The following is a 23,103-nucleotide window of genomic DNA, read 5'->3' on the forward strand; positions in this document are numbered from 1 at the left end:
CATAAGACCTCCAGAAGAGCCCTGCTGGGTCAGACCAGGGAGGGTCCATCCTGTCCCACACAGTGGCCAGCCAGTGGTCTGAGAACCAGCAGTGTTCAAAGCGTCCCATGAATGCCAACCCTTCAGCTGGCCAATGGGGGGAGGGGGGGAGGGAGTTGATGGGAGCCCCCCCTCCTTGCCTCATTCTCTCCCTGGCTTTCCTGCAGTACGGGCGTCTCATCGACCTCTGCCAGCCCACCCAGAAGAAATACCAGATTGCCGTCACCAAGGTGCTGGGCAAGAACATGGACGCCATAATCGTCGACTCAGAGAAGACGGGCAGGGACTGCATCCAGTACATCAAGGAGCAGCGGGGGGAGCCCGAGACCTTCCTGCCCCTCGACTACCTGGAGGTGGGGCCGTCGGGACTTCCTTCCTTTCTCTTTAATGTTGCTTTTTCCCTTTTTTTCTGTTTCCCCCCCCCCCCCCGTTCTTTTACACATATAATAAAACCTTTTGATAAAAGTCATGATTTTGAAAAAAGGAAGGAAAAGGCGGGGGGAAAGCATGAGTGTCCCCCCCCCACACACACACACACACTCTGCACCCAGGCCTGCAATCGGCCCGGTTAATGCCTCTTCCCTCTCCCCAGGTGAAGCCCACCGACGAGAAGCTGCGGGAGCTGAAAGGGGCCAAGCTGGTGATCGACGTCATCCGCTACGAGCCGCCCCACATCAAGAAGGCCCTGCAGTACGCCTGCGGCAACGCCCTGGTGTGCGACAACGTGGAGGACGCCCGCCGCATTGCCTTTGGGGGGCACCAGCGTCACAAGGTGGGAGGAGCCGCTGCCGTCTCCCTTCCTGCCTGCGAGTCGCGGCCTCCCCCTGTCGTCCCGGCAGCTCCCCCCTTTTGGCCTTTGCTCAGAGCTTGCATCATTCTGACAGTCAGAGCGGTTCCTCAGTGGAACGGGCTTCCTCGGGAGGTGGTGGGTTCTCCATCTTTGGAGATTTTGAAGCAGAGGCTGGAGAGCCATCTGACGGAGAGGCTGATTCTGTGAAGGCTCAAGGGGGTGGCAGGTGACTGTGGTTGTGAGTGTCCTGCATAGTGCAGGGAGTTGGACTAGATGACCCAGGAGATCCCTTCCAACTATGATTCTGATTCTCGCTGTTGGAAAGAACGAATAAGTTTGGGGCTAAGAGAATTGTACAGGAATTATGAGGTGTTCACTTTGACTACAGACAAACCTGCCCGTCCACTGTGGAAGTCTTTGTGCTGGTCCTGAAAGATCCTCATTTGTTGCTAAGCCTATGCAAAGTGCTGATAATTAATATATAAAGCCCGAAATAGTTTGGGGCCCTGTTACCTGAAGGAGCGCCTTCTCCCATACCGACCTGCCCAAACACGGAGATCTCAATGAGAGGATCTTTTTGCAGTTCCACCTCTCTCAGAGGTGCAAGGGGCAGTGGCAGACAGAAGGGCCTTTTCTCTGGTGGACCCTAGACTCCAGAACAGCCCCTCTCTGGAGATTCACCAAGTGCCTACATCATATTGTTTTGGTGCCTGCTTAAAGCACATCCCCTTGTTCCGGGCCTTTGTTGTTTAGCTTCCTCTGGTGTCCTGCTAGGATGTGGGAGGAGGCTGGGTGGGTTATGTTTTCGGTGCATTTTAGATTGTTTTGTTTACCTTTTATTGTTGTGACCCACCCTGGAACTTTCAGTTAAAGGAAGGGGCACAGATCTTATAAAATAAACAAACTCCAGAGAGCCAGCTTCCCTGGCCCCCTACCATGAGATTCTGGACAGGAAGAATCCCTAGAAAGGTCTTCTCGGTGGTGGCACTGAAATTTTGAGACTTCCTGCCAAGGGAGATTCATCTGTCTCCCCCCATCAGTATCTTCTGCTTTCAGGGGAAGGGTCCGGTGTACCCATAATGACAGTTATTGACCTTCCTTCCATTGTTGGCTAATGTGTTTTTAATGGAATTACTTATGATTTTTAACTTTATTTAATTGCTCAGACGTTTTGGCGTGTTTTACATTTGCTGGCTTGCAAGCCCCAGTTGGGTGGAAAGGCAGCATTGAAAAGTTTAGAATCATAATCAAAATTGAGGCTAAATAAGTAGCAAAAAGCTCGGTTCTCAACCCACCCACCCGCTGCCTTTTTCAGCCTTTTGACTGGGCACGACCCCCTGAAATATTTTTCAGGCTTCAGGGAACGTGGAAGTGGAGCCGTGCCCCTTCAGAAGGGTTTGCGTGTGTAAGATGTAAGAGCCAGCCACTCAGTCAATTGATCATTTACCGTTTCCGTGGTGGAGAAAGAAATTAGTCCTGTAGAGCAAAAGGGGAATGGATTCCATTCTAGTGAGGTCGGCAGCTGTCTGAACCTCTGGGAAAGGCCGTGTAACCCCTGGCGAGTTTTCCCGGAACCCTGTTTGGGAATCTCTGGATCCCCTCCATGATTGGCCCTTGGAAATCTCTCTCTAGTGCAGGGGTAGTCAAACTGCGTCCCTCCAGAGGTCCATGGACTGCAATTCCCATGAGCCCCTGCCAGCGAACGCTGGCAGGGGCTCATGGGAATTGTAGTCCATGGACCTCTGGAGGGACGCAGTTTGACTACCCCTGCACTAGTGCCTTGGCCTGCTTCTGGGACTTCGCGAAATGTGTCTTCCCCGCATCTCCCCTTTTCACCTTTATAGGCTCCAATCTCACATGTTCTCTCTCTCTCTCTCTTTCGAGTCAAAAGGTTGTTTTTGTTTCCTGGATGCTGAAATCTGTGGTACCACGGGAGAGTAGAATAAGCCGCCCTTTTGCTCTGCAGCAGAGCAGGCCGTGTCTGTAGCCGTTGCCAGCTGCTGCTGCTGCTCTGGCCACCTTCGTAATTCTTGGTCCAAAGTACGGCAGATGGCGGGAGCTGCCTGCTGCGAACACCCTTTTTTGCCCTCTCTTTCTGCCGCAGACTGTCGCCCTGGACGGCACCCTGTTCCAGAAGTCGGGGGTGATCTCCGGAGGAGCCAGCGACTTGAAGGCCAAGGCCCGGCGGTGGGACGAAAAGGCCGTGGACAAGCTGAAGGAGAAGAAGGAGAAGCTGACGGAGGAGCTGAAGGTTGTGGGGCATTGTGGGGCACCCTCCCTCCTCCCCAATTTCCTTTAGAGCGGGTTGTCCAGGAGTGCCTGGCTGCTGACGCCTGGTCCCTTTCCCTGGAGGGAGAAAGAATACGGCCTTGCGTACGTGCAGGAAGTTCCGACCACAGAATTTCAGGCGATTCCTGCAGCTTTCCAGAAAGCTCTAGGAATTGCCAGGTTTGTTAGGGTCAGAATGTCCGGTAAATTCAGTTAAATTTCATTACCTGTTGGCAAAAGCCACTGCAAACATGCAAACAAGCAATCAATCTTCCTCATGCCCTTAGTTAGAGCTGTCAGTTTTATTTACAGAGCTCCCTTCCCAAATGACACGTGACTATTTGGGGTCATTGGGAAGGGGGGGGGGCATGCATCTTTCTGCTGTTTGCCCTTAGTGAGACCCTCACTGACTCCTCGCAATGGCGACAGATCGTAGGAAACCCTCTGGTTTTTCTGCTGCAAGTAGGGGTGTCAGCTCTGGTCAGAAAAGGAGATTATGGGGGGTGGAGCCTGGGGATAGCAGAGCTTAGGGAAAGGTTTTTAAATGCCCTAGACTAGAGTTCATCCTCTAAAGTAGCGATCCCCAACCTGTGGGCCGCAGACCACATGTGGTCCTTTGGAGGTGGGCCCCGAAGGACGCCTTCTCCCCCCCCCCCCCCCCCGGCCCTTTACTTCATCCACCCCAGCCCTTTACAACACACTTCATTGTTGTGGCGTGTCTGTATCTTATTTTGAAGGGATGTTTAAACATTACCATAGCGATCCGAGAGCGCTAGGGCAGTGGTTGAGAGGAGAGGAGTAAACTACCCCCCCCCCCGGACCTCAGTAAAAGGCGTTGAGTGGTCCCCGGTGAGTGGTCCCCGGTGTTGAGTGGTCCCCGGTGATAAAAAGGTTGGGGACCACTGCTCTAAAGTAGCCCTTTTCTCCAGGTTATTCAGAGTTATCTCCAGGCCCCGGCTGGAGGTTGGCAACCCTAGTTACAGGGAAGATTGATATGCCAGCTCCTTGTGTCCTGAGCTTCCCACTGCACCTGATAATGCAGGCTCTGGCTTTAACGCCTCCAGCCACCTTGCTAGCCTTTTAAAGACATCCCGGGGCCACTGATCGACTGTGGTGTCCGACTTCCGAGGGCCGAGAGACAGGGAGCTCCTCGTTTCCCCTGCGGAGCTTCAGAGTCGGCTGCCGGACAGGGAGAGAGTGCCTTTCCCCTCATTCCCGGCTTCCTTCCTTCCTTCCCCAGGAGCAAATGAAAGCCAAGCGGAAGGAGGCGGAGCTGCGGCAGGTCCAGTCCCAGGCCCACGGCTTGCAGATGCGCCTGAAATACTCCCAGAGCGACTTGGAGCAAACCAAGACCCGTCACCTCGCGCTCAATCTCCAGGTGGGCGGCTGGCCAGGCCCCAGGACTCCAGGAGTCACGTCCGTGGATGGGGGAGGCACTCCTCTTAGTGGGCTAACGCCGCAACTTGGGGGCAGTGGGTGTGGGAGAGAGGCAGCGGAAGACGCTACGGAGAAGTCACGGTTTTCAATTTGGAGAAAGCCAGAAGACAGGAGGCAGCCTTCCTTGGGTTCAACCAGGGGTCCTCAAGGGCTTGTGGGTCCCATGGCGTCTGCTCACACCTTTCCTGGTGACTCCTAAACGTTTTTAGGAAGTGGGTGGGGTCGGAGTGGGGCATTTGCCCAATAATGAGGCTTCTGGCTGGCCACTAGAGATCTGATTGGCTGAGCAGTTTTTTGAAAGCATGTGCACTAAGCTTTTAACCAGAAGCAGGCTGTGTAGGCCTTAAAGGTGCCCCTGGACTCATTGTTCTGTGTAGGCACACAAAAGCTTATGCCCAGGGATAGATCGTGTAGACCTTAAAGGTGCCCCTGGACTCAGACTTAATTCTTCAGCAGAAGAGTGACTCTTAGTGTTACGGATAACCTCTCTAGCGTAGATTCTGCAAATCGAATGTCTGCTAATCCCGTATCCGACCCTGACAGGAAAAATCCAAGCTGGAAAGCGAGCTGGCCAATTTTGGGCCCCGCATCAACGACATCAAGCGCATCATCCAGGGGAGAGAGCGGGAGATGAAGGAGCTGAAGGAGAAGATGAACCAGGTGCGGCAGATTGGGGGTGGGGGGGGCATGGCTCAAAGGCAGAGGGGTCCAGCTGGAGGGATGGTGGGACCTAGACAGGAAGCTGCGTGGGAAAACACTTTGATTTCAGTTTCAGTTTATATTTTGACGCGGGGGAGTTTGTTGCAGGAGGGGGGCAATGCAGATCTTATGAAATTATTGTCCTCAACCAAATGTTTGGTGGAAGAGCTCTGGTAGGGGCTCCTGGGAATTGTAGTCCATAGACATCTGGAGAACCGCACTATGGCCGCCCCTGATTTAGAGGTTTATTAGAAATATAGATTGGAGCATTGGTCCCCAACCTTTTTCCGGCTGGGGACCGGCAGGGCAACTGCCCCGCCCGCACAGCGCGCATGCGTGATGCGAGGCCGAAATCGCACATGCGCGGCACTTTCATGCATGCGTGAAAAAGCCGCACAGGCGTGATTTCGGCCGCGCATCGCGCATGCGCAGCCAGGCCGCGCATGTGCGTGATGCGCGGCCCTGATTCCCTCTCCCCCCCTCCCGCAGTAAGAAGCTTGCAGCCTGGGGAAGTTTTTTACTGCGGGGGGGGGCGGGGAGAGGGAACCGCGGCCCGGCGCCCTGGCCTTCGTGGCCTGGCACCGGGCTGCGGACCGCAGGTTGGGGACCACTGGATTGGAGGATTACTAATAATGACCTAGGCTGGGGAAGAAGGTAACATGTAAAAGAGCACAAAGTATTATAGCTTGTCCTGTATCGAGAGTAGAGCAACAGCGCCCCCTAGAAAGCTCCCCAGAACGTCCTCCACTGGTCAGGTGTGCCACAGCAGGTCGCTCATTAAGAAACGCGTGTCTTTATATTTCTTTATTTTGCTCCATCACCTACCGGATGTCTGACCCCGGGTTCCCCTCTCCCCACCCCTGCAGGTGGAAGATGAAGTCTTCGAAGAGTTTTGCCGAGAGATCGGGGTGCGGAACATCCGGGAGTTTGAGGAGGAGAAAGTGAAACGCCAGAACGAGATCGCCAAGAAGAGGTACCAGCTCCAGTTCCCGTCTCTCCTGGCTGCCGCGCCCCGGGTCTCTCTCGGGGAGCGAGGCTGAATGCATTGGAGGGCGGTTTGCGCGCGAGTCCCAGCTCACCTCCCCCACCCACCGTTCCTCCGCAGGCTGGAATTTGAGAACCAGAAGACGCGCCTGGGCATCCAGCTGGACTTCGAGAAGAACCAGCTGAAGGAGGATCAGGACAAAGTCCACATGTGGGAGCAGACGGTCAAGAAGGACGAGGCCGAGATCGAGAAACTCAAGAAGGTACCAACTGAGGGGGAGGGGCAGCGCCGGGCAGGATGGGGCGGGGAAGAGGCGGGGAGAGCCTTTGCCGGGGGCCGTTCGTGTAGGCAAAGTAATGCAGTTTCAGACCAATTTGGCGACTGCTTGCAGGTGGAGCTTGTCAGGTTGCACAGTAAAGTGCATTGAACATGGATTGAGAGTGCATTATTTAAAGTGCGTGTGACAGTGCCCTTGGAGAGGGAGAGGCAGAGGTTGCCAGGCGGGGGAGAAACTGGGAGTTCAATCGAAGGAGCCAAGTCTTTGCTAGTCGCTTGGATTGAATTCTGCCTGGGCTGCAGGCTGCTTTGGGGCTTACCTGATCTTGCCTCATGTTCTGCCCTGAATTGGTTAGAACTTAGATGGGAGACCCCCAAGGGAGTCCAGGGTGCTATATAGAGACAGGCAGTGGCCACCACCTCTCTGCGCCTCCTGCCTTGACCTGGATGGTTTAGGTTAGCCTGACCTCTGATTTCGGAAGCTGAGCGGGGTCAGCCCTCAGAAGCCACCAAGGAGGTCCTGGGTCCCTATGCAGAGCCAGGCAGTGACAAACCTTGAAAATCTCATGTCTCCAGAAGAAGAAGAAGAGGCTGTTGTTTAGCTTAAAATGGTGGGCAGAGTCATGTCATCTGCCTGGAGCCCTTTCGAGGGAGAGCCAAGTCAAAGCGAGACAGAATTTGTCTGCTCTTCCCCCAGTGGGCTGCAGCTGTTGTAACTGGTTGGCCAGATCAGTCATGATGGGGCAGGACTTGCTCGTTCCTCTCCGCTTAACTGACTTTTGTGCCTCTCCCGTCCTTCATTCCTTCCCCACACAGGAGGAGCAGCGGCACATGAAGATCATCGACGAGACCATGGCGCAGCTGCAAGACCTGAAGAACCAGCACTTGGCCAAGAAGTCGGAGGTGAACGACAAGAACCATGAGATGGAGGAGATCCGGAAGAAGCTGGGAGGTGCCAACAAGTGAGTGGGGTCTGCTGGGGGGTGTCCAGTAGGTCTTTCCCACCCCCTCCTGCCTGGTCCTTTTAACCGGAGAAACCGGGGATTGAACCTGGAACGTTCTGCCTGCCAAGCAGGGGCTCTGCCACTGAGCCAGGGTCTCAGGCCAAGGTCTTTCCCACCCCCTCCTGCCTGGTCCTTTTAACCGGAGAAACCGGGGATTGAACCTGGAACATTCTGCCTGCCAAGCAGGGGCTCTGCCACTGAGCCAGGGTCTCAGGCCAAGGTCTTTCCCATCCCCTCCTGCCTGGGCCTTTTAGCTGGAGATGCCAGGGATTGAACCTGGGACCTTCTGCCTGCCAAGCAGACTCTGCCACTGAGCCAGGGTCTCAGGCCAAGGTCTTCCCCATCCCCTCCTGCCTGGTCCTTCTAACTGGAGATGCCGGGGATTGAACCTGGGACCTCCCTCCGAGCATTAGCCTGGGTTCCTCATAGCCCGCAGTCCTGCAGGGCGACGTGGTCCTCCCAGTGGCGCCAGCCTCTCCTGCTCACTGTTTCTCCCCGGCCGCAGGGAGATGACTCACCTGCAAAAGGAGGTGACGGCCATCGAGACCAAGCTGGAGCAGAAGCGCAGCGACCGCCACAACCTCCTCCAGGCCTGCAAGATGCAGGACATCAAGCTGCCCCTTTCCAAGGGCACCATGGACGACATCAGTCAGGAGGAGGTGAGCGGAGGTGGGGGGCTTCTCTGGTCGCTGGCTGGCAACAGGCGCAAGAGGCGGGACAAGGACCCTTTGTGACTCTCCTCCTTCTCCCCCTTTCGCCTCGGGCACAGGGCGGCTCCCAGGGCGAGGAGCCCACCAGCAGTTCGCAGAGGACCTCCAACATGTACGCCCGGGAAGCTCTCATCGAGATTGACTACGGCGACCTCTCCGAGGACATGAAGGTGAGAGCTTCTCTCAAGGGCGAGAAGGCCTTCCAGCTCAGCCTTGAAGCCCTCGGTGGCCTGCGTGACAATTGGTGGACTTTTTTGGTGGAATTGGGGTCACCGTGGGTGTGCAGGTCGTTGGGAGTGTCCTGCATTGTGCAGGGGGTTGGACTAGATGGCCCTGGAGACCCCTTCCAACTCTAGGATTCCTGGTCCACTCACGAGGAACAACCCTTCCCTGAGTAGCCCAGGTCTGCCCGATCCCAATGCATCTGGTCTGCGAAGCCGGGCCAGCCGTGGTTAGTGTTTGGAAGAGAGACCTTCAAGGATTTGGATTGTAGTTCCCCCAAGGGACACTAGGGGTCACAACGCAGAGGCAGGATTTTCAGGGCAAGAGGCATGCATAGTTTGCTTGTGGTTGGCCTGCCTCTGCTAGCGACCCTCAACTTCCTTGGGGATTTCGTATCCAAGGACTACCCAGGGCCGACCCTCCTTAGCTTCTGAGATCTCCGCAGGGCCTGCAAAACGGAGCTCTTCCAACAGGTTTATGGTTGAGGCTGAGGGTAGCGTGGAAGATTTGAGGGGCCTCCCTGGTGTACTCAGCAGTCAACTGTCATTGTGACCCTCTTTATTCCCCCCTAGAATTTTGGGGGTGGGGAGGTTGGGGAAGTTTTACTGCCATTTTGTTCTGTTTTTGTTCTAATTTTTGCTGTTTTATTGGGGTTTTACTGCACATTTGTAACCGGCCACGAGCCGGTTCCGGGAGGGGCAGCCAATAAATTTAATGATACTAAACAAGGGATTGGCCTCCCCTGCCAGGCCTGTCTCACAGTGACCTCGCTGGCCCTTTCCCGGCATCAGTTGCCCCCAGCAAGAAGCAGAACAGCCTTGCTTTTCCCACCTCGCCCGTTTCTCCCCCGCGCAGGACGTCCAGGCGGAAGACGAGATCAAGCAGGAGATGAACCAGCTGCAGCAGAAGCTGAACGAGCAGCAGAGCATTTTACAACGCATCGCCGCGCCGAACATGAAGGCCATGGAGAAGCTGGAGAGCGTGCGTGACAAGTTCCAGGAGACCTCTGACGGTACGGTTGGACCGAGGGGTCCCCAACGCCGTGCCCGTGGGCGCCAGCCAATGAACACCCATTCTCGGAGTCCGGACTGTGTTGTCGGAAAGTGGGCGGGTCTCTTGTCCGGCAGGGCTGCTGATTGGCTGCTGAAGATCTGGTGGGCGATGCAAGATTTAAAAGAGCATTGTTTCACTGGTAGCTGTTTAATTCCCTCTCGCTTCCCTTTCCTGGTCTATTTTTAAATTGACCCCTCTTCTCTCCTGCGCTGGGGCTTCCTCTTTGTACATTGCTCCGCCTCCTGTAGCGGCCATTTTGGCCGGGGACTCTGTCTCCCCAGGGGGCCAATTTGTGGTTATGCCGACCACACTGTCAGAAGGCCAAATGTGCCCACGGGCTCAGAAAAATTGGGGGCTCCGGGGGGGGGGAGCGGGGAGGGGCGTGCTTCAGTCGGGAAAGGCCACTCACAGAATCCTAGAGAGTAATCTCGTCCATAATGTACTGCCACGTGCTGTTAATATTAATTTTATTAAGGTTATTTTTTTATTGTTCATTTTATTGTTATGGTTTGATGGGGTTGCTAGAGTTAAGGGATGTTTTATGGCAGGGATAGTCAACCTGTGGTCCCTCCAGATGTCCATGGACTACAATTCCCATGAGCTCCTGCCAGCAACGCTGGCAGGGGCTCTTGGGAATTGTAGTCCATGGACATCTGGAGGGACCACAGGTTGACTACCCCTGTTTTATGGGATGCATTTTTGGATCCTGATATTCTGTGAGCCGCTGCGAGCCAGCAGTGCTGGGAGCGGCGGGAGAGAATTATTATAATAAATAAACCCCCTGCATAATGCAGGAAATGCGCAACTCCCGGTCTCTCCTCCCCCTTCCCCTCCGTAGAATTTGAGGCGGCCAGGAAGCGTGCCAAGAAAGCCAAGCAGGCCTTCGAGCAGATCAAGAAGGAGCGTTTTGACCGCTTCAACTCCTGCTTCGAGTCGGTGGCCACCAACATCGACGAGATCTACAAGGCCCTCTCGCGCAACAGCAGTGCCCAGGTGAGGGGGGGGGCTGGCGGCGGGGTTCCCGGCGGCGCTCCTGTGACATGCGCCTCCAGAGAGATGGAGCCAGCCTGGACTAACCAGATCAGGGGTGTTCCCGTGGTTACGTTTTCCCCAAATCCTGAGTGGTGAAGTCAAACTCTGCTCCTGCAGCAGTCAAGAGCCCAAGAGTTCAGTACGCGCCAGTTCTAGAAGCCACATCCGTGCACGTCTGCCTTCAACTTAACAAACAAAACGGCCCAGAAAGACGGATTTTATGATGTGCTATCTTTTTTGTTCTCATGCAAAAAAAGTATTCTATTCACCCGTCTGCCGGGTGCCGAACTGCTGCCTCTCATTATCTTCAGACCAAAATCTGCCAACCTTGACAAAGCTGCCGGGCCCAGAAAGAGCGGCACGTGCGCGGAAGCGAGCGTATCCCTGGCAGCGTGGGCCGCCGTGTGGACGCAGATGCACTGCAGTTGTGACAGCCACTTGTTTGGGAGGAAAGGGGAATCGGAGCCAAGCTTCAAACTCCCACTTCCACCGTATCTGTGGTGCAGGTTTCAGATCCTTCTCCGGGCCACGGAGCCTGGGAACTGAATCCGTGGGCGGAGTTTAGATGTGCAAACCCACGACTGAGCACCAGGCTGCTTAAAGAGAGTAAAATCATTGAACCGAGAAGAGAAACACGCTCTGTAGAAAGGGGAGAGATTCCTAACCGGCCGTTTTCTGCAGTCATTTTTCTGTTCCGGGAGCACAAAGGAGGAGGAAGTCTGCAGTTGAGCCAGTCAGGATACAGGAAGAGACTATTTGGACAATACCAGGAATTTCCTGGTCTAACTATGCTAATTGCACCTCTCCTCCAGTGCCCCCTAGAGGAGATTCTTCATGTGCTCTTCAGTCATGCACATTCAGTCTAGCAGATTGTGGGCGGATAGAACAAACACCCTGATGCTTGGCTTTGGCAGTGTGTCTTGCCAATCCACCGATGGGTTTTTGTAGCCCGTTTCTGCTTAAGACGGACAGAAGGCGTAAAGCATCAATCATACAGGAGTTGCAGCACCTGGGTCTGTAGTTCCTTCAAGACGACAAGGTTTTCAGGGTATGAGCGGCCGAGGGTCTAGGAACTCTGATTCTCGAAACCTGCCTAGCGTTTGAGGTGGTGCTGAGGATTTCCTCCTCTGTTGTTCTTCCACAGGCCTTTCTTGGCCCTGAAAACCCGGAAGAGCCCTACCTGGACGGCATCAACTACAACTGCGTGGCCCCCGGGAAGCGCTTCCGGCCCATGGACAACCTGTCTGGCGGGGAGAAGACGGTGGCGGCCTTGGCGCTCCTCTTTGCGATTCACAGGTGAGAACCAGGCCGTACTGGGGGGGGGGGGGGGGGCTTGCCGGGAAAGTCGTCCCCATGTTGATCCCCAGGGGCAGGGTTTGGATCCCAGATTATCATTGGGGGGTGGGGTGGCTGGAAGAGAAACAGTGGAGGCTCCTCCGTGGGTCACACTACTTGTTGCTTCACCCAAAAATTTGGGATCATGGAAAACGGGAACTCTGCAAAAGTGGTGTGTAGTGGTTATTATTGAAAAAAATTCATTGGGGTTCTGGACGAAACGGAGAAGGGCATATTGGTGGGAGACTCGGGCGCAGGGTGGAATGAGCCAGCGTGGTGGAGCGGTTAAGAGTGTCTGACTCGGGGCTCCAGGTGGCTATAGAGCTTCTGATATAGAGCAGCTTTTTTGCCATTGAGAAACTCGCGAAACATTCTTCAGGCTTTGAGAAACCCCAGAAGTGGCGCTTTTGTGCAGAATAGGGTTGGGAAGCAGAGCTGTGGACACGCCTACCCGGGGCCCCTCCCTTCCCACCCCTTCCCACCCCCCTCCAGGCCTGTTGGCTATTTGGTGAAGGAGTGGGTGAGTTGACCTGACCATATATGGTCATATCACCTGAGAACTTTAAAAAAAAAGAAAATGTAATTTACTTCTGCCCATTTGGGAAACCCTTCCAGGGCTTCATGAAACCCTGGTTGAGGGACTTGGGAATGTTCAGCCTGGAGAAAAGGAGGTTGAGAGGGGACATGATAGCCCTCTTTAAGTATTCGAAAGGTTGTCACTTGGAGGAGGGCAGGATGCTGTTTCTGCTGGCTGCAGAGGAGAGGACACACAGTAATGGGTTTAAACTTCAAGTACAACGATTTAGGCTAGATATTAGGAAAAAGTTTTTCACAGTCAGAGTAGTTCAGCAGTGGAATAGGCTGCCTAAGGAGGTGGTGAGCTCCCCCTCACTGGCCGTCTTCAAGCAAAGGTTGGATACACACTTTTCTTGGATGCTTTAGGATGCTCTGGGCTGATCCTGCGTTGAGCAGGGGGTTGGACTAGATGGCCTTATGGCCCTTTCCAACTCTATGGTTCTATGGACCTGGCATAGACAAACTTTAAAATCACAGTTTAGGCCTTAATCACGTGTGGGTCCTAATCAAAAACCCTCTTCAGCTTCCTCCTCAAGCGTGGCGGGGGGGGGGGGCAGGCACATCTCCCTGGTGAGCTCGCTCTGTGACCACGGGGCTGCCACTGGCAAGGCCCCGTCTCACATGCCCATCATTGGAGCCCTTCTGTTTGATGGTGCAGTCAGGTGTGCCTCTTCCAGCCACCCTCATTCCCAGGCAGCACCCTGGGGGAGAAGGCGGTCCTTCAGATTCCCCGGTCCCAAGACATTTGGGCTCTGGAGGTCAAAACCACCTCCTCGAATTGGGCGGGTCCCTAGGCGCCACAACCCCTGCAAATCCCTGCAGCATTCGGAGCGGAAAGCCAGTGAGTTCCAAGGACTTCCGCAGCACCTCCTGTTTTCCCGCCTCCTTTGATCGCTGCCTCTTCTCTTCCGCAGCTACAAACCCGCCCCTTTTTTTGTCTTGGATGAGATCGACGCTGCGTTGGACAACACCAACATCGGGAAGGTGAGTCTGGACGAGCCGTTCACACAGGGGACCGTGTCTGGTGGGAGCGAGGGGAGGTGTCAGGCTGCTCACCTGGTCACGTTCTCCTCCTCCCCAGGTGGCCAACTACATCAAAGAGCAGTCCACCTGCAACTTCCAAGCCATCGTCATTTCCTTGAAGGAGGAATTCTACACCAAGGCGGAGAGCCTCATCGGCGTCTACCCAGAGGTACCAAAGGGAAGGGGGAGAGAGAGTGTGCTGGGGAGCCGGAATCTGGGTCACGGGCAAGGGGAGAGGCCGGGGCTCAGAGGGAAGGGGTCTGCTTGGCAGGCAGAAGGTCCCAGGTTCAATCCCCGGCATCTCCAGTTAGAAGGACCAGGCAGGAGGGGATGGGAAAGGCCTTGGCCTGAGACCCTGGCTCAGTGGCAGAGCCTCTGCTTGGCAGGCAGGAGGTCCCAGGTTCAATCCCCGGCATCTCCAGTTAGAAGAACCAGGCAGGAGGGGATGAGAAAGGCCTTGGCCTGAGACCCTGGCTCAGTGGCAGAGCCTCTGCTTGGCAGGCAGAAGGTCCCAGGTTCAATCCCCGGCAGCATCTCCAGTTAGAAGGACCAGGCAGGAGGGGATGGGGAAGACCTTGGCCTGAGACCCTGGCTCAGTGGCAGAGCCCCTGCTTGGCAGGCAGGAGGTCCCAGGTTCAATCCCCATTATCATCTTCAGTTGAAAGGACCGGGCAGGAGGGGACGTGAAGTTGACCTCTGCCTGAGACCCTGTAGAGCTGCTGCCAGTCAGTGCAGACAATTCTGACCTTGAGAGCCCCAGGGTGTGATTCAATCCGGGGCAGCTTCGTGGCGAGAATCCTTCTGCTCCTGAGCTGCCCTTTGTCAGGGCTGGAGAGCTCTGCTATTGTTAACCTCTGGATGAAAGGGGAGGGGTGCCTGCCATGATGACTTCACCTGTAACCACCCCTGCTGTCTCTCCCCCCCCCCACTACAGCAAGGAGACTGCGTCATCAGCAAAGTCCTGACCTTTGACCTCACCAAGTACCCCGACGCCAACCCAAATCCTGGAGATCAGTAGAGGAGGAAGAAGCTGGATTCCGCCCTGCCAATTTCTCCCCTTCCCTCCCTCCTGTTTCTGCCTGCCGCAGGCCTTAAATCCTTCTCCTCCTTTTATTTATCCTACAACTTTTTTTTAGTGTTTTGTGTTTTTTCTTCTTTCTTTGTATGTCGGGGTGGGGCAGAGAAACAAGTCCCAGGAAAACCACCAAGGCTCATGGGGCATTGACTGTCTAGGACCAAAATGATGGTGAATTCAGGAGGGATCCTCTTGTACAGAGAGGGAACCTTCAGTCGGTGGCTTCAGATCTTAGATCTTGCTCCCTCCCCTGCCCTGAAATCATGATAACGTGTATTTTGTGCGTGATTTGAAATTAAAGTCTGTTAACTTCCATTTGTTGCTTTTTAACGGAAATCTCCTGGGAGATCTGTTTAGTCTGGATAGGAGGCAACTGAGAGGGGATCTGATCACCATCTTCAAGTATTTAAAAGGCTGCCAGGTAGAGGATGGAGCCATCTGTTGGTCGGATCAGAACCAATGGGTTGAGATTGATTCAAAAGAATTTTCAGCTTCCTTGGGAGATGGTGGGCTTATATCTGAGGGACCATCTCTCGCCCTTTGTCCCTTTCAGACCTCTGCATTCGGCCGGTACCAATCTGAAGAAGACGAGTTGGTTCTTATATGCCGCTTTTCCCTACCTGATGGAGGCTCAAAGCGGCTTCCATTCGCCTTCCCTTCCTCTCCCCACAACAGACACCCTGTGGGGTGGGTGAGGCTCAGAGAGCCCTGAGATTACTGAAGAAGAAGAAGAGTTGGTTCTTATATGCCGCTTTTCTCTACCCGAAGGAGTCTCAAAGCGGCTTCCAATCGCCTTCCCTTTCCTCTCCCCACAACAGACACCCTGTGAGGGGGATGAGGCTGAGAGAGCCCTGAGATTACTGAAGAAGAGTTGGTTCTTATATGCCGCTTTTCCCTACCCGAAGGAGGCTCAAAGCGGCTTACAGTCGCCTTCCCTTTCCTCTCCCCACAAGAGACACCCTTTGAGGTGGGTGAGGCTGAGAGAGCCCTGATATCACTGCTCAGTCAGAACAGTTTTATCAGTGCCGTGGCGAGCCCAAGGTCACCCAGCTGGTTGCATGTGGGGGAGCGCAGAATCGAACCTGGCATGCCAGATTAGAAGTCCGCACTCCTAACCACCACACCAACTGGCTCTCTGCTGGTTATTCTGGCCCCAGGGATGCTTGCCTGGCCTCAACCAGGGCCAGGGCCTTTTCGGTCCTGGCCCCTACCTGGTGGAATGAGCTCACAGAGCAGCTGCGAGCCCTTCGAGAGCTTTTTGCTTTCCGCAGGGCCTGCATAATGGAGCTCTTCCGCCAGGTGTACGGTCAGGGCTAGCACGAAAGGAGGTGTTCTGGGTCCCCCTTGCTACTGGCGTCGAACATTTTGACGCAGGTTGGTCTCTCCCTATGCTGTCCTCCTAAGGTTTCTCCCCATATGAAGTTTTGCCATCTGTTCGGGGTTGTAATATTGTCGATTGGAGTCTTAATGGGGTTTTATTGTTGGATTATGGTTGTTGCCCGCTGCAAGCCGGTTCCAAGATTGGCGGGTTATAAATCCAATAAATAAATATTTAGATTTATTCCCGCTGCTCTCGAAACCAGTCCGGCTCCTGGCGGTTTGCAGTAAAAGAATAAAATGCAATATGGGGATGCCGGAATTCCCATTAATGTCAATGGCAACATTGACTGTAATCAGCACCAAAGCCAAATTGGTGCAGTTTGGGCCCCTGGTGCCCAAGCCTGAAAGGATCGTGTCTGAGTTTGGCTCTTGCGGTCCTCTCTTGCACACCCAGGGAAATCCCGATGGCCATTGTGGGGTCAGGAGACTAATTTCCTCCAGGCTAGACTGGCCAGGGATTCTGGGTTTTTTGGGGGGGAAGGGGGATCATCTGGGCATGGGATTGGGGCCACTGTGGGTGGACAGGTAGTTGTGAATGTCCTGTATTCTGTAGGGGGCTGGACTAGATGACCCTGCAGGTCCCTACCAGGTCTATGATGGCGTGTCGGGATGGTGTTGGGGCCGAATGCAGTTTCTAGAGAAGGTTCCGGTCTCCATGTTTACGTGAACAATATCTGTTTTAAGGCAAAGCCACCTTTGGTATCAGCTTCTTTTGGGCCAGAAGCTGAATTGCTTTTGCATTTTTAGCAGGGGACGCTTTCTGTCTTCCTGGGACATGCAGGATCGTCTGCTTTGACCTCGATGGATCTGCTGATCAAAAAGGATTCCAGTCAGGGTTGTGTTGATTTCGAGCTAAAAATACTAATCAGCATCTGTGACAAGCCATGCTCTCGCTGGGCGGGGGGGGGGGGGGGAGATTTGCATAATGTTTCTCTTTTGACACAATTCATCACTTTTTATAGTTCCTTTGAATAATTTATTTGTTTGCCTTTTTTTAGCCACTCCTTTGGGGAGTTTTTGGAAAGCGGTGCGTTCTCCAGCGGGTCTTAGCATAAGGACTAGAAACTTGCTTGCCTCAAAGTGAGAGGAGGCGGTAAGCTGAACGGTCTTCTAAAAGTTTTGCCCTTTTCCTATGTGCAGTTTTTCTGCCACAAATTAGTCTTTAGTAGGAAGAAGGATGACGTTACTGGCAGAGCAATTCCTCAGGGGAGCAGGCTTACTCAGGAGGTGGTGGGCTCTCCTTTGGAGGTTTTTAATTAGAGGCTAGGTAGCTGTCAGACAGAAATGCCAATTCTGTAAACTTAAGCTTTTGGATTGGGAAGCAAATTTCTTCCTGGCCACACTGGAATTGGGTTCACTATGGGTGGGCAGGTTGGACTAGATGACCCTGGAGGTACCGTCCAACTCTATGAGTCTAAGTGCTCCTGGACTCCTCCGTTTTGATACATGGGGGGGGGGGGGGTTGTCTCAAAGTGGCTTAGAATCGCCCTCACTTCTTGATCTGTGAGAACAGCTCTAGCAGGCCAAGGTCACCCACCTTATTCAAAGGTAAGAATAAGTGACACAAGGGACCAAGCCCTATGGAGATAGGTTGAGAGACTTGGGGATGTTCAGCCTGGAGAAAAGGAGGTTGAGAGGGGACATGATAGTCCTCTTTAAGTATTTGAAAGGTTGTCACTTGGAGGAGGGCAGGATGCTGTTTCTGTTGGCTGCAGAGGAGAGGACACGCAGTAATGGGTTTAAACTTCAAGTACAACGATATAGGCTAGATATCAGGAAAAATGTTTTCACAGTCCAGCAGTGGAATAGGCTGCCTAAGGAGGTGGTGAGCTCCCCCTCACTGGCAGTCTTCAAGCAAAGGTTGGATACACACTTTTCTTGGATGCTTTAGGATGCTTAGGGCTGATCCTGCGTAGAGCAGGGGGTTGGACTAGATGGCCTGCATGGCCCCTTCCAACTCTATGATTCTGTGATACAGAGAAACATTATGCAAATATTCCCCCCCCCACACACACACACACACACACTGGCCGCAAGATTCTGTGTCCGGTCATCAAGGGACGGAGGTTGGAAAAGCTGGGCTCTGTCCGATCATCTCCGCACGGCTGTCCTTCGGGTAGCCGTTCGGAAGCTGCCGTCCCACTGCTCAATCCAGGCCTCGGCTCAGCAGAGCCTCGTGACGCTTCGCGACTGTCATGGAGAGGCAGGTAACGTTGATGGGGCTTTGATCCCACGGTCTCTGCGGGGATGGAAGGGAAGCTGCGTCTGGCTCGACTGACAAGGCGGGGAGATCAAAGAGCCGGCTGCAGACAGCTCCGATCTCTCGCCTGCTTCATCCGATAGCAAAGGCGCTGGGAAGCTTTGATTGCAGCAAAACTCTCTTAAGTTCGAATCAAGACTGCAGCGCCTCCCCCAGCTCCTCAGAGCCGCGCGGGGTCCGTTGGGCAAGGACATCGGCGGCCTCCTCTTCGGATGGTTTCTTTTTCAAGGCAGGGCAATCCAATCCAGTCAGAGTAGTCCAGCAGTGGAATAGGCTGCCTAAGGAGGTGGGGAGCTCCCCCTCACTGGCAGTCTTCAAGCAAAGGTTGGATGCACACTTTTCTTGGATGCTTTAGGACAGGGGTAGTCAACCTGTGGTCCCCCAGATGTTCGTGGACTACAATTCCCATGAGCCCCTGCCAGCGTTTGCTGGCAGGGGCTCATGGGAATTGTAGTCCATGAACATCTGGGGGACCACTGGTTGACTACCCCTGCTTTAGGATGCTTAGGGCTGATCCTGCGCTGAGCAGGGGGTTGGACTAGATGGCCTCTATGGGCCCTTCCCACTCTAGGATTCTGTGATTCTAATCCCCTTCCACCAATTAGCCCCAGAGGCCGGCATCCCAGCAGAATCCATCTGGGAATTGGTGTATCCAACCATCAAGTCACTGAGATGACAGAAGGAGCAAGCTAAGAACTCAAGTCGATGCAAAGCGTTCTACTTTTATGGGGGGGGAGCTCTTATCAACAAATCCTGTTCGTTCTCTACTGGCCCTCCATCGCAGGCCTCCCCGTTAATCTTAGGTCAGGGGTCCTCTGGGTAGAACTAGGTCGGGCCTTCTGATTGGCTGCACAAAATGTTTAATATGTTGATATGTTGATTTGGCAACAGCGGCCAACATGGCACAAGAAGCTTCAGGTCAGCGGCAGGAACTGCTTTGGGGCTGGCTCCACCTTCTGCAGCAGCCCTTTGTCTGGCCACGCCCACTGTGTGGGTCAGGATCCCAAAGGGGCGGGAAGACTTGAAAACACTGGGGACCCCGGGTGTAGATTGTTTAAGGAGGACTAGTGTTTCTACCCTGCTCTTCTCAAAGTGGCTTGCGATCATCTTTGCTTCCTCTCTCCACAACAGACTCCCTGGGAGGGAGTTGAGGCGGAGAGAGCTCTGACAGAACTGCTGTGATAACAGCTCTGGGAGAAGTCGCTGGCCCAAGGTCACCCAACTGGCTGCACGTGGAGGAGTGGTGGGGAAACCAAAACAAGCTCTCCAAATTAGTCTATTGCTCTTTAGCCGCTGCCCACGCTGGCTTTTGAGATCAGGAACGTGGCCTGATTTGAGTGTCGCCCAATGGTGGCACAGTCCAACCCACGAGGATCGAGGGCAAATGCTGCAGCAGGAAACTCAAGTGACTGTCTCAGGGCTGGTGCCAGCGAACCCGGAAGTGGGGCATCTGCCCGGGGCTTTGGTGTACGACAGGGCCAGCCGCAGTTGCCCCATGTGTGTCTCTTCTGCCCCCTTGCCGTGAGCTCTCCCAGGTGCTTGCCATTCCTCCACCTCCCGCCCTCCTGGCTGCCCCCGGGCTCGGCGTGAGGACAATTAGGGGCTGCGAGTGTGGATGGCCAGTTGGGGGTGGACAGGGGATGGACAAGGCAGGGGGATGCGGAGGTGGGAAGGGGAGGTGAAGAGGCAAAGAGAGGGGAAGGAAAGTGCACCCTGCCTCTGCGTAGCACCCCTAGGCTTCCGTGAAGGCCTCCCATCCAACAATGAAGGAAGGATTGTCCTGCTTCACTTCCGAGATGAAATTTAGCTAGCCTGGCGGGGCAGAGAAGAACGGGGTGGTTTACCGTTGGAGCATAAGAGAGGCCATGTTGGGTTTGGCCAACCTGCCTCCCCCGGAGTCCAGTGCTCTGTGCCGCTTGGGATTTAGTGCTCACTGTGTGTTGATTCGTCGTCGGCCCCCACCCCAGCTTTCTCAAGGGGCCGATCAGACTGCAAAGAAGTTATCTGTTGAAAATCTTTCTATACGCTGCCTCTCCGCAGTGTGTGTTCAGGCAGCCTGCATTAGCAGCCAACGAGAAAGCACGGTCCGTGAAACCGCAGACCCGGATCGGCCGTGAGGGGCCCCTGCAGGAGATCCAGATCCGGAGTGAAACTGGGACAAGGATTGAACGCCAGCGGGAAAGGAGGCGTTTTCAGCAGCTGCTGCCGGAAGAAAACAGAGAGGGACACCTGGCCTTCGGGTGGGAGGGCCAGTAAGGAGGGGCCACTGCAGAGAAAGCCCTGCCTCTTCCATTCACTCTCCCGGGAAGGGGAATAGGGGAAGAGAAGCACTATTTTATTCCAGGTTGTAGAGCACCCCCCCCCCCCCGAACATGCAGCTCCGAACCAGCACTTGGCATCAGGCCTGGTGACAAAACTGGTTTCCAGGGAAGTGCTTGTGAAATTCGGCCGACAGTCGCCGGTTTGAACCCGCAACGGCCAGCTGCAGCCAGAACTGGGGGGGGGGGGGAAGCTGCTGCTTCTCAAAGGCAGTCCCACGCGGAGGGCCTAATTCAGAGGTGATTCACGCATGGATTACCGTTGCTGGAGAGAACGGCCACAGCTGGTGATTCAGCCAAAGCGGGGGGGGGGGGGGGGGAGAGTGCGCTTTGCGTTACGGCGGAATTTGCCTTCCCCTCCACAACTGAAAAGGGAAAAAACGTCAACTATATCTATGCTACCCAAGGACACAACGCGATGGCCCAATCAGAAGCAGAGTCATTTGGGCATGTTTTGAGGATGATGATGATGATGATTTATTATTAATTAAATTTCTAGCCTGCCGCTCTCAGTGGCCGGCTCACGGCGGGTTACGGCAAAGTCCAAGCCGTACAATAAAACTCCGTAAAAGCCCATTAAAAAACTAATATCTAATCCAGTACTCCCACCGAATGGCAAAAAAAACATTATTCCCTGACATGGGGGGAAAACCGATGTTCGGCACGGAGATGTTAGACGCCAACAGGAGAGGGCACCCCTGACGTTTGCTCCAGCACTGGGCCCGGCCATAAACCTGGTGGGAAAGCTCCGTTTTGCAGGCCTTCCGGGAAGCAGAAAGCTCTCCGAGGATCCACAGCTTCACAAGCCCTGGCGGAGAGCTAGTGCACATTAGCAGGTGGCGGGTGAGCCTCCTAAAAGGCAGGCCCTCTTTACCTCCCCAGGCCAGAGATCTCAGAAGCGAAGTAGGGTCAGCCCTACGGCCGAGACGCCATCAAGGAAGTCCCGGCCGCTGCGCAGAGGCAGGCAATGGCAACGCATCTGCTTGTCTCTGCCCTGACCTGGATGGCTGGATTTTGTCCAATCTTGGTACATGGGGTCAGCCCAGCCTAGTCCTTGGATGGGAGACCCCCGGAGAAGTCCAGGGCATGCCGTGACGTGCCGTCCTGGAACGTCTCTTGCCTTGCTACCCCCCGGGGTCAAAAAAACAGGTCTTTCCCAAATCTTTAGGGCAGGGATCTCCAACTGCATTGGACCTGCCAGAGATTTCGGCCAATGCCAGGCTATAAAGTTGCCTTTTGGTGCCGTCTGTCAGAGTTTCTGACATGCTCGGCCGACAGTCGAGCAAAATACACAATTGGAGTATTTTCTACGGCACGTGGCATATGAGACGTTCTGTCCCATTGTCTCTGCCAAGGCAGGTGGCATATCCCACATTGTACCCTGGGGCCTGGTCCCACAAAGTCAGCAGGATCTGTCCACCCCAGTTGTCCCCCCCCCCCCTCTGCAGCCCTGACTGGAAGCCATGAATTGGCCCTAGGAAGTGTGTTAATTCCAGGGAGACACACGGTCCGTCTGCTCCACGCAGAAAACCAGGTGGCCAACCCACCCGATTCATGCGTCTCGTTCTGGCCCGGGGAGCCGTGGGTGGCTATGGCTCCCTCGGGGGTGCGCGCGCGGCAACAGGCCCGGATCCGTCCCACCGGATCCTGTAAAAAGGGCCACGTGGCTCACGCAGTGTGCAATCACAGAGAAGGGCCTTGCTGGGGTGCGCGAGTACACACACGTGTCGATAGCTTCCCATCTGACGGCCCCAAAGAGGCTCAAGTTATTCGTTTGATCTCAGAGTTGGAAGGGCGCCCCAGCGGTCATCTAGTCCAACCCCCTTCCGATGGAGTACTTTGCAAGTCTTTAACCGACTTAGTTGCGACTCACCTGGCTTTTGACGGGCTTTTTTTTTTTTTACGCTCCCTTTGACCATTCGTGGCCAGATCGTGGCAATTAAGGAGGGTCAGGCCAGGTTCGCTGCACAGAGGCAGGGAGGGGCTCCTGGGCCCTTCTTGACCCCAAAACCCCTTGGGGAGGTCGCCAGTGGTCGGCTGTGCCTTGAGAGGGCTTTGGCTCTCCACAAGAAAATAACCAGCCCCATGGGTAGTCAAACTGCGGCCCACCAGATGTCCCTGGACTACAATTCCCATGAGCCCCTGCCAGCGTTTGCTGGCAGGGGCTCATGGGGATTGTAGTCCAGGGACATCTGGAGGGCCATGATTTGACTACCCCTGCTCTAAAGGGTGCCGTTTCGGGAGGGGGTGGGTGACATCTTGGTGGGCCCCAATAAAAGGTGTGGCCTTCATGGGGTTCAGCTTTTGGGGGGGGGACCTGCTAAACGGGGCTGCCAATGATTGATGGCGAGGGTTTGGGAGGGAGGGGGGAGAGAGAGAGTGAATGTGTGTGTGTCCTTGATCGAACAGCGTTGCCAACCTCCAGGCGGGACCCGGCGCTCTCCCGAATCCCCATCTTCGAGGCACCGACGACGGACCCGTCGGCAGGATCCTCAGCGGCGCTTCCCCCCCCCGAGACCCCCGGGAGTTCCCGACCGGGAGCCGGCAACCCCCCCCCCCACGCCCCAGCGGCGCCTCCACGCGGCCGGACCCGGGAAGCGCGCGATGGGCCCCTTGCTCCC

General features: G+C 54.9%; 1 protein-coding gene across 2 annotated transcripts in view; it reads left to right on the forward strand.

The window, feature by feature from the left end:
- Positions 1-14,839, forward strand: part of SMC1A (structural maintenance of chromosomes 1A) — a 31,273-nt gene extending 16,434 nt beyond the window's left edge. For both annotated transcript variants that reach the window (XM_077329737.1, XM_077329738.1), the window contains 16 exons: positions 207-392; positions 632-811; positions 2,934-3,080; positions 4,338-4,475; positions 5,078-5,194; positions 6,100-6,206; positions 6,339-6,480; positions 7,311-7,456; positions 8,004-8,157; positions 8,268-8,378; positions 9,286-9,442; positions 10,322-10,476; positions 11,660-11,811; positions 13,341-13,410; positions 13,508-13,618; positions 14,384-14,839. In XM_077329737.1, the coding sequence (XP_077185852.1) occupies positions 207-392; positions 632-811; positions 2,934-3,080; positions 4,338-4,475; positions 5,078-5,194; positions 6,100-6,206; positions 6,339-6,480; positions 7,311-7,456; positions 8,004-8,157; positions 8,268-8,378; positions 9,286-9,442; positions 10,322-10,476; positions 11,660-11,811; positions 13,341-13,410; positions 13,508-13,618; positions 14,384-14,467 (2,157 nt within the window). In that variant the 3' untranslated portion in view covers positions 14,468-14,839. The remainder of the gene's footprint in view (positions 1-206; positions 393-631; positions 812-2,933; positions 3,081-4,337; positions 4,476-5,077; positions 5,195-6,099; positions 6,207-6,338; positions 6,481-7,310; positions 7,457-8,003; positions 8,158-8,267; positions 8,379-9,285; positions 9,443-10,321; positions 10,477-11,659; positions 11,812-13,340; positions 13,411-13,507; positions 13,619-14,383) is intronic.
- The last annotated feature ends 8,264 nt before the right edge of the window (positions 14,840-23,103 follow it).

This window comes from Paroedura picta, chromosome 3, assembly GCF_049243985.1.
Source record: "Paroedura picta isolate Pp20150507F chromosome 3, Ppicta_v3.0, whole genome shotgun sequence".
Classification (NCBI taxonomy): Eukaryota; Metazoa; Chordata; class Lepidosauria; order Squamata; family Gekkonidae; genus Paroedura; species Paroedura picta.